The sequence below is a fragment of the Sinohyriopsis cumingii genome, chromosome 7, assembly GCF_028554795.1.
Source record: "Sinohyriopsis cumingii isolate HCF-2022 chromosome 7, ASM2855479v2, whole genome shotgun sequence".
Classification (NCBI taxonomy): domain Eukaryota; kingdom Metazoa; phylum Mollusca; class Bivalvia; order Unionida; family Unionidae; genus Sinohyriopsis; species Sinohyriopsis cumingii.
Window position 1 is genome coordinate 38808588 of NC_142967.1, and position 11615 is coordinate 38820202.

The 11615-nt window shown below is 34.7% G+C and overlaps 1 protein-coding gene across 1 annotated transcript in view; it reads left to right on the plus strand.

Moving 5' to 3' along the window:
- The window catches only part of LOC149795052 (RING finger protein 24-like), a 44830-nt gene that overhangs the window by 16413 nt on the left and 16802 nt on the right, over positions 1-11615 (plus strand). The window contains exons 4-5 of the mRNA XM_089964735.1: positions 2391-2432; positions 8861-8940. Coding sequence (XP_089820861.1) covers positions 2391-2432; positions 8861-8940 — 122 coding nt within the window. The remainder of the gene's footprint in view (positions 1-2390; positions 2433-8860; positions 8941-11615) is intronic.

Consider the following 11615-nt stretch of genomic DNA (forward strand, 5'->3'; position numbering starts at 1 on the left):
ATTAAAGTGATGCATTTTTAAAAAAATTTTTTTTTAAAGATTTCTAAAAATCAAATATTTTGAATCAGAATTGTGTATATGGTTTGGGAGTAAAGAATTGTCCTTTTAGCATGGAAGTAATATTATGGAAGGTATGCACTTGAAATTGAAGGAAAAAAAAAGTACAAGAAAACAAATTGAAAGATTATATCAAGTTGAAAGATCTAGTAGAAGCTATTGAGCTCTATTCAGACTGAAACTGTACTAAGGGTAGTTAAGGTTTAAGTGTACTTTACATAATTTTTAGTTAAACGTAATGTTTGCTTGCATTGTATTAGTCACATTTCACTCTTCTGACTTTTGTAATGCATGTTTTCATATAGTCAATAGCAGTACAGGAAATTGTGTTCCACCTTACTGAAAATTGGTCATAAAATTTAGACTGCCTTACTGACCCTTTGATGATTTTTCTTCATACTTTCTTTGAATGAAATTGGGAAATCTGCACAAACTTGAAATTACTGTACTATCATTGGAAGTAGTGCCCGTTATTCGCATTTAGAAAAATTCCTTGAATAATTAAGATAGTAGTTTAGGGTACAGGTGGTTTAAAAAGAAAATAATACAAATAAGCATATTAATCCTTAGCTATCTTAGAAACCTATTCAGAATTCAGCCAAATTCAGTTGTTTGTATTTTGTTCAGTGCAGTTTTAATAAGTGAAGTCTTTTATGCTATTGTTCTATTTAATACATGCATGTACCTGTTTAAATATTTGTCTCTGTCTTTTGACTTCTTTGGTGAGTTTTACTGTTATGGTAGTGCCACAATAAACTAATGCATACAGATGGCATATTGTTTCATGATTTTTTTTCTTCTGTTTTAGGACTAATGAATAAAGTGAATATACATACAAAAAAATATAGAAACCATCTTAAAATAAACAGCACTTAAAATGTCATCAAAATCCATTAAGAACATTTTGAGATATTGACTTTTAACTAATTCATCAGAGATAACTTTGGTTAAGCTTCATATTGTTAAGTAAAAAGATGCAACAGCATATTTGTATAGTGTCTGAATAATTTATCTTAAAATTAAAATTTAAACATTTTAAGTTAACTTTAATTCTCCTTATATCTGAGGGAAAGTATTGACTGTATTTGTATGTCACTGAACACTTTTGGCTGAATGCAAAATTGAGATTTTTCTCAATCATCACTCCAAACCTTGATTGTTTAAACAAAAATTAAAACTTTTGTTTAATCAGTAATATATGAATAAGTTGTTTGTATTATCTCATACAGATGTATTTATCTGAAGATGACTGTTATTTTACTTCATTTGTGCTGGAAATAGAAGTTTCTTATGCCTTGGTAAAGAAAATTAAAATTATCTTAAATTATTTTTATTCAGGTTCCACTCCAGTTGAGTTTTTTTGGACATGGTTAGTTTCTAAATAAAAAGTGAATCATGCCATTTTGACCTTTTGCAGCTTATTTTGTTTAAAGAAGAAAGCAAGAATGCTAATTTTGGCATGACTGTTTTAATTAGACATTCAAGATGTACCACATGACTTGGGTATCTAGCTCATTATAATTACTGCAGGATTTATATGTGAAACTATGCATGCAGAGTGAATGCCCAGTTTTAGCAAGCAAACGGTCAATGATACATTTTAGATGAAAATTTAAAAGCGTTTACATCAGATTTTGATTTCAGAGAAAAGCAGATTAGGGTACTTAAATCTCCATTTGAGTATGTGTTGGAAAATTCATTCATCAGAACAGTCACAGTGTAACATTAGATACTTTTAAGCTATTTTTGAAGCATCTTTCCCTGTTTGCAAGCAAGAGGTCCAAATAATTCTGACTCAATAATTTGATCAAACCATAGCAAGACTAATAGAGTTTTATTTTTAATTATCTGAAATGAAAATAGTCATGTCACAAAGAATGACTTTCAATCACATAATATGTGAGAAAGTGAAATTTTGTGAAATCCCTAGTACAAAATTTCATCAACGATAATGAAATCAGAAAAAAATGATTAACTTTGTCATGTTAAATATTTTAAATGACTATACATGTAACTCTAAAACTATGTAACTGATTTCGACCAAATTTTCAGTTTAGGTTTAGATGTCCTCTTTATTTTCATAATGTTTCTTTTTATTCATCAGTGTCACTTTAAGAGACAGTTAAACAAAGTCTTAAAAAATGGTGGTATTATTTGTTTCTGTTAACAAATTTTTTTTTCTAATGGTTTGCTCCTTAAAAATTTCCTACACCTTGTGAAAAATCCACATTCATTGAAGAAGTCAAGGAGCAATTGGTCCAAAATTCAAAATCAGTAGGGAATATGAATTATTAAAAGTCAGACTAGTATGACAATGTTTCTTCTACTTTCAGATCAAATATTTCCAACAATTGAAACAGAAGTTTCCAAATGAAGTAAGTTTTTGTCTCTAATTTTAAGGACATTAGTCAAAAGATTTCTTTTTAGCTGACCTTTCTGTATGACCATAAAAGCTTATTGTGTGACCCAGTGTCCATCCTGTCTCATCTATTTTACATCTGTTGTCGGTCAACATTACTATTTATTTCTTCTTTTTGAAAATTGTCTTACAACTGAACATGGTAAGACTATTTCTCAGGACATGCCTTGCTTACATTACACTCAATGTGGCTACATTGCAATGGTTTTATTTGTTTTCACCTATGTATGCCATTGTTCTACTGTTCATTTGTGCCAATGTCAACAGTATGGGCAGAAGTAAGTGCGTGGAGTACAGGAGTTTCAAGTTGGCTGAAGTTAACTGCTCTACCTGCATAGATTGTGGGGGATGCAATTCAGGCCATGCATGTGATGTTTGCTTACTGGTCAGAAGATATATGGCTGACCATCACTGCCAAAACAACTAACTTGGGCAAATGAGAGAGAGATGATTCCATCGCAATCCCATGCTGGCTATGGCAACAACCTAGTCAAGGACTATTGTTGATGCATTGAATGCCTGAAGATAATAGTTTCCCAGCATGGATAGACCACTAGCCTTGTTCATCATCCTACACAAGTTGCTTTACCAGCTCAGTCATTATACCTACTGCAGGAGGCTTTTCTATCACCCTACTCTTCTTTCCTTAAAGATTCACTTTCACTAGTGCCATTTGTTCTTGATCCAACAGTGTCCAAAGAAAGCTAAGGTCATCGATCAAAGAGGTTTTCCAGCTTCTGCATCCAGAGTTTATCTCCACCTCCACCTGCTCTATATATGACCCTTACCATGTTGCTGCATCAATTGCTGTCTTAGTCAAGAAAGACCAGCTGTCATTACAACAGCTACCAGTTTGCTGACTGAGCTTGGTAAGGCGTCTACAAGACCAAAATGTCTTTTGGGACCCATCAGATGTCAACAAGACATACATGCTGGTTTTGTCATAATGACTTCCAGGCAGTCAGCAGAAAATTTGCAGGGCTGGGAATGCCCACTCTTCTGAAAGATTATTACAAAGCCATTCAAAGATCAAAACTTTTCTTTTTTTCCATGAGCAGATAGAGGATGTCAGAAAATGGGCTCCTTATGGAAATCCACTCACAGCCATGTGACCAGATACTTAGCCTTCATTTCAGAGGAAATATCAAAATAAGAGGAAGGACTCCTATAATGCATGTCAAATGGTAAAACCATCCTTCAAGCTTTTTTCCCTGATGGGACCTCCACTGATGATCATCCCTTGTTGTCAAGGACTCACTTAACTACAGACCTCCTACAAACCCATACAAAGCAGACATTCTGCAGAAAGAAATAAGCACTTTTTTCAATAGGAAGATAAAGAATTTTTACAATGCAGACAGACAGAGATTTTACTCCAGTTTTTCACAGTTCATAATGGAGATCCTGAGATCCATTCTCAGTGCAATTCAGGAGTCAGTGTAAATCTCCAGGATGTGTACCTTTGCATTCATGTTCACATGGCTTCATGGAAATTACTAAGGTTTGCTTACATGACATTGTGTACCAGTTCAGAGCACACTCTTGTGGTCTAAATATCAGTCCCCATATCTTCATGACGATAACAGACAGTCAAGTCACACTTCCAAAACACTCTCCACATTGATGACATTTAGCCACATGGATGACTTTCTACAGAAGCAGTAGTTAAGTTATCTTTTGTATCGAGTCAAAAATTCCTTGTTTCTCCTCTGTTTTATCTTGGATACTAATCAACAAGGACTAATCCAATATCATCCCATCCCAGCATTTCATTCACTTGAGGATGAAGTTCAAATCCTGTCAAACCAGATCTGTCTCCAGTGTAAACATAGTTTGAAACTCATCTCAGTTGTGTCTACCCTTTGCTCACAGAAATGAATTTTAGCCTGGGTTTGTTTTTTCCTCTTGGGTGTCCTCACTGTGGCAGCAGATTTCCATGCCTGTTTGTACATGAGAAAATAATACAGAATATTCCCTTCTACCCACTCATGGCTGAAAATGTGTCCACTGGACCAAATGATTAAAGTTTCAGACTTATGATGTCACACGTTGCAAATGGCAGTTTATTTCAAGCCCTTTGAATGAAGCAGTTTTCTGAAGAAGAGGTGAACAGAATTGCTTGGTCAAGAGGCCACTAATTTGAAAGCCTATGAGGGGAAATTGAGGTTTTCTGCCAGTGGTACAAGCAGAAACACATATCTCCTTTACGAGCATCAGTATGGTAAATTGTTAACTTCCATCCATGGCTTTTCAAGTTGAAGATGTTGGCTCCCATTACAATAAAGGGCTACAGCGCTACAGTTTTGGACACATTTTGATATTATAAAACAGAAAACATATACCTAAGCAAAGATCTCCACAACCTTCTTGCTTTCTTTGACTTATCTCCACCAAAGGCTTTGACCCTTGATTTGAAATGGAATCTTCCAAGGTCTCTGATATTCATGATGGTTGAATAATACACCCTATAAATCACAACATAGAACCCTCCATGACCTATCTCTCTTACAAAACCATCTAGCTGCTCATGCTACAACAGGTAAAATCAGGTAGATTAATGCCATATCAGTTGAACTATCTGCAGTTCCACCATGATGGTTTCATTTCTTTTGTGAAGGCCTCAGCTTTCATTGCCAAAAAAAAGGCTTCTGCACTTAGGTAATCAGTCCTTTTTCTTAAACTGATGTCTTCCCATCAGGCACTGAAGTGAACTGTACCTAAAGTGATTTGTGCCAATCAAAAGAGGAAGATTATGCTTGTTCTTACTGATTAAAGAAGGAAAAGACAATATTTCTGCTCAAATGCTGTCATCCTAGATATAATGGGTTGCCATTCAGCCTTCTAGGAACTCATCCATGACCAGATGAATTTATTTTGCAAATCAGATCACAAGGTTATGGCAGTTACCATGTGCATAGCATCATAACTACTCCATAACTGACATCATTCAAGCTTATGATTTGGATACAAAATGACATTCTGTAGCTTTTATCTCAGAATCATTGGATCCAAAAAGGCTGATATGAACCTGGTGGGATCTATATCAGCAGTGTTTCAGGCTACCTTATCAGGTTGTTCAGCACTTCATAATAGTGTAAATTTTTCTACTGGATTTGCAAGAGTGACATATTTTTCTCTAAAACTGTGTCAATACATAGACCCTGTTCTAACCCAGCTTTAATCTCACATGACTCGAAGCTGTATCTTGTACATCTGGAGACTTGAGATAGGACCACCTTGTGTGTAAGGAGATGAAACTCCATCTTCCTTTAACATATTCTCCTGATTGGGTAATATATTTGAAGAAGAAACCAATATTTAGAGTAAATCATGTTTCTTCTAGATTACTTACCCAGTCATAGTATGCATAACACAGGAACACTGTCCCAGGCTCTTGCCACAATTACATCTTTGGAAGAGCATTCACACGTAATCTAGTAGTTAATGATTAATAGGATTTGAAGATGGAAAACCACTGTAGTGTGACTTCTGCCATAGGATGTAAGACTTTTTTCAACTTCATTTGCTAGAACAAGCCAAAACTTATGACAAACATCCTTTGTAGTATGAAAGGGCTGTATTTGCAAAGTGGTGGATGTACTAATGTATTGTGACTGAGTGATACATTATCCAAAAACATAATTTGTTCTAAAATAGGTTTCTTTGACAAGATATTAATATTCAGGTTTGTCCAACAACCAAACATGACTTTGAAGAATGCCTTTAAGTCCCTTTATTATCTCTATAGGTACCTCTGCAAACATTAATCCACATAAATGAAGTATATACATGTACAAACAAGGAAAGTAAAAGATGAATATGATGATTGTTTCCAGCAATCTGAGATGATTATTTAAGCAATCTAAGTTTCTTTTTTCTCTTTGTATTTAATATACAATAAAGCTAGAAATAAAATAAAAACACAGAAGCAGATATAGTTCAGTTTCTTCACATGTTGTGATTCATCTCAGGGATCAGGCATGTTCTCATATCTGTTTTGAAGTTTGATTTGTTGTTGTAGGGTTTAACATCATTTTTCAGCACAAGATAGGCTATACATGGCGGCCAGTATTAATGGTGGAGGAAGAACCCAGGAAAACCCCAGGAAGAACCACCGACCCACAAGAAGCTACTGGTAAGCTTTCTCACATACCCACATTGGTCGAATCCGAGACTCGAACCCACACAGACAAAGGTGAGATGGCAGTCATCCGTAATGGCGAGCACTTTAGACCACTCGGCCACTCTGGGCCCCTTTGAAGTTTGAAGTCGCTCAACTTACCATGTATTCTGCAATTTTCATTACACAAGCCCAAACATTCAGTGTTTATGTCTTTGATTTGAAATAGTCATCAACAAACAAACAGTTTGATATATAAATTAATAACACATTAGCATAAAAATTCATGATGTCAATAAATAATATATTTTTGTATCAAACTGGATAAAATGACCTTTATCGCATATAATAATTTCTACATAAATCATCACATGTGCTAGCCATGTAAGTGCTATGAGCCTCTTGTACATGTTTGTTCATTCATTATTGTTACATATACACACACTTTTGCAGACATTTACATATATGCTTAGATCTTTTGCACCTGTCCTAGTTATGATCCAGAAATTATTATATATGCATAAACATTGATAGAGTTTTCTGTATTGGATGTGTTACCCATGTTATAGTAAGTAACATAGTTATGATAAATTCTTTTCTTAGCTACATTGTTAGATTTATATTGAGTATTTTCTGGTACACACTTTATTTTGAAGTGTTGAGCCATGCTCCTCTCACAGTCCCTCCCCTATTGGGCTCTTTTGTATGCCCAAGTCTTGAAACAGTTGGCTAAACAGATATCAATATGTATCACACTAACCCACATTTATATCACGGTTCAAGAAATAAATGTTCTGTACCAGGGTCCTCATACTTTTTAAAAAAAAATTCCATCTGTCAAGAGCTGGAAAAAAATAATATATTATTTTAGTGGACGAGTGGTCTAAAGCGCTCTCTGTTACGGATCACTGCCATCTCACCTCTGCCTGCGTGGGTTCAAGTCTAGGATTCGGCTAATGTGGGCATGTGAGAAAGCTTGCCAGTAGCTTCTCATGGGTCGGTGGTTCTTCCTGGGGTTTTTCTGGTTTCTTCCTCCACCATTAATACTGGCCGCCATGCATAACCTATCATGTAATGAAAAATGGCGTTAAACCCCACAACAACAACAACAACAGTCCCTCCCCTATTGGGCGCTTTTGTATGCCCAAGTCTTGAAACAGTTGGCTAAACATATATCAATATGTATCACACTATCCCACATTTATATCACGGATCAAGAAATAAATGTTCTGCACCAGGTCCACATACTTTTTTAAAATTTCCATCTGTCAGGAGCTGGAAAAAAATATTTTGCTCTGAAGGAAAATAACACTATATTATACCCATTATATTATTTTTAAAAAAATTATGATATTAAAGAAAATAAGATATCTTGTCTCAAAAGAAAATTTTAGTACTTGGTCAGTATCTTATAGTAAATGAATTTGCTATGTACAGATGTGCATGTTAATTATTATATCAATTGTGATAAAAGAAACTGTAGCTAAAGTGGAATGATCAAGTTTATACTATTGCTGACATCTTGTGAAAGGCATCGTGCTGATATTAAAGAGCTTGTTGATAAAAAACATCAGGATGCCAACACCCACAGAGAGCCAAGTAATATAAAATGCACTACTCAACAAATGGAAAAATATCAAGTGAACTATTATGTCAAGTTTAAACAGGAAACAACTGCTTTCCCAAAAATCTTAGGATGATTCAGTCTTACATGCATTTACTTTACTCTCCATAACAATAATATGACATGTATCTTAATCCTAAATTTTTCCTCATGTTTGATTTGACCAAAATTATCTTTCTTGAGGTGACCTGTGTCAAACATGTAATTAAATGATCATAATATAGTTATATTTGTTGCATTTGATATTAATTTGTGCCAAATGCAACTGTTTTGTAAAGAAAATAGTTTTTTATTATTTTGTTATGAAAAATGAAAAGATGCTGTTAATATCATTACATTTATAATAAAACTGCTTGGAAATTTAAGTATAGTCTTTACTGATGGTAATTGCCAAAAGTATTGGTATAGTGAAAAACTACCATAGTATGTACCACAGGAAAAATGATCTGGGTAAACTGGTTAAATCATGCACCTCTAATGAATAGGATCTTTAATCAAGAGCCTATAAACTACATGTTGATCTGTAGAGTGTCAGTCCTGATTTGGGACTCTTGTCTCTGACATTGACTTCATTCCTTAACTAAAGAACTGTATCACAGTAGCTATTTGACTTCTGAGTTGTAAAAGTTTTTTTCCCCAGACATGTCCAGTTTGCCTGGTGGATTTTGAGCTCAAAGAAAATGTGTTGGTGTGCCCCTGTCAACATATCTTCCATCAAAAGTGAGTACACATAGATGATTACATTCACAATTCCATCAAGAGTAAGTACCCATAGAAGATTATATTCTCAAATCCATCAAAAGTGAACACATCTGGGTCTGTGCAGTTTAAAGTTGAATCTGCCTTATAAGTCAGTGTAGATGGTATGTTCACAATTTCAACAAGTTCAACAGACAATGTGGATAGTGTTTATCAAAGAAAGCCACATAATGATTACAAAGAACCACTGCAAATGTGGTGATAATCATAATCACATCAGTTCTTTAACACATTAACCCCTGGTGACGAGTTTACGTGGCAGGAGGTAGTAGACTACTGCCGAGCTCTATAGCGTCAAGGTCATGTATGGTACACTAAAGTGGGTGGTATTATAGAAAGGTAGACAGATGTAGCTCTACAAAGATACCAAATAATCTGGAAGTTCTAGTTGCACTACAAAATAAAGAGGGAAAAACCTCATTTTTTGGACCTGATTTTTTTCCACCCAAAGTTCTTCTATGTTTGGAATCCGATTTTTGTCTGGATTTTAGATTTTTTTGGTCTCAGATCTAAGGCAGACTGGTAGGAACTGCAAACAGACAGATAAACCTTTGCAAAAAGTAGGATAAGATGGGCGTTTGGAATAAAGAGTGGTCTCAATATAAAAGTAATGGGTCTGTTAAGCAAAAAAAATCATGTGCGAGCCAAATAGCCAATGAAAATCGATGTTTCTAACACAGCTAAGCATTATGTTATTGGAAAATCACCTGGAAGTTGATTTATTAGGATTTATTAAGAAATAGCTTTCAAAATGTATTTCCTACTCGAATTTCAGGCGAAAATGACAAAATCCTCCAGGGGTTAATGTGTTAAAAACAATAAGTTAATGTACTGTATCACCATGTTTTTGTGACAAAATAGAATTTCAGATTCTGAATAGAAACTTAATTATTTCAGTGTATATTACAATTTGAAGTAAGCAAATTTTTTTGGAAAACTAATGTTGAAAAATTGACATTGTCAGTACAAAACGAAAACAGATACAGTGTATTTTGTTCCCCCTTAACATGGAAATATTTGATGCAGTGTATTTTGCACCCTTTAGTGCACAAATATTTAGAAAAATTCAAACATTCTAAGCATTGGTAGATATCATCTAAACCCATGTACTAGTCGGATCCTAGTGTTAACTGCATAGATGCACATCTGCCATCACATAACGTGCCACTAGACCTAGGCCTATGGAGTTTGTTAGGATCCATAAGTAGAACAAACAACATAAACCCTGATATTCCAGCACATTATATGATGGTAGATTAAGGTCTGTGTTGTCTGCAGTTGGATCAGATTTGTAGGCAAGTATAAATGGTAGGTCAAAATTTCCTTTGTTTCTTATCTGGTGTATAATAGGTTGCATTTAGTTAGGGGAGGTAATTGATGCATGACTGTGAAGAAAGCTGAAGTTCGAGGAATTGTCCTTTCTGTATCAGTATACGAGTTATTGAAAAAAATGCTAACACAATTATAGGGTTTATTTCAAGCTGGTTATTGACATCCCTTTGATTCAAGTAACTGTTTCTGGCAAATCAACAGAATTAATGTTTGGTAAGTATAAATAAAAATGTTATGCTACATATGTATGTCACTATAAAGAGAAACAGAAATACCAGTTTTGCTTATCACTTATTTACCATTTGCTGCTGTTGTATGCAAACCAGTGTATTTTATCACTATGTTGCAACAGTGTAAGCTTTATTTATTGCATCTGAATTGTCAGACAAGTTGTTCTGACTGCTGATATGACATACTTGGGATGCCTCAAATGTCAGCTTGAGGTGCTCTGTGAGCTGGAGGAATGCAGAGCAACAACAAGAACTCATGAAACCTTTGCTCTTGCCTATGCTGGAACAGGCAATTGAACTTTGAAGTGCAAAAATAAGTTATTATTGCAGTACAATGCAGGGCCAACAGGTTCATTTTGGGGTACTGTTACCAGTACTATATATTCTATTGTGTAAGTTGAGTCCAGCTGAAAGAAACATAGATCCCTCATGTAATGTGCCAGCAGATCAAGGTACACACAGCTTTTTAAGAGTAATCATTAGAACAATCAACATAGATCCTGATCTACCAGTGCATTATGTGACTGCAGATCAGAGTCTATGTTATTTACAGTTGGATCTGACTTATTTGCCATTGTATACAGTTGTATGTTCATAATGAAATATACAGGGCTGCATTTAGAAAACAGCTGATGGAGAATTTCCTCCTTCTTGTTTGGCTTCAAATCTTGTCGACTTTTTTCAAAGTGTTGTTTCTGATAATGTCCTAATAATTTGTACCTTTTGTTTAAGTTTTCAACTTTTCATGAAACTAAATGCCCTAACAATGGTCTGCTGTACTCACATATGTACTCACTTAACTGCAAACGTCCACATTGATCTAACATAACATAATGTACCAGCAGATAAGGGTCTGTGTTGTTTGTTCTACTCCAAAACAGAACTGCAAGCACATTATATGATGGCACATCAGTACCTGAGCTGTTTGCATGTTTGGTAATTTAAATAAATTTAATCCTTTTAAACATTTCTACATTAATAACTCTTTTCAGATTTTTTGTACAAATGGTACTGATGTGCCATAATTTTTTGTGCAAATGATACTGATGTAGCATAATTATTTGTACAAATGGT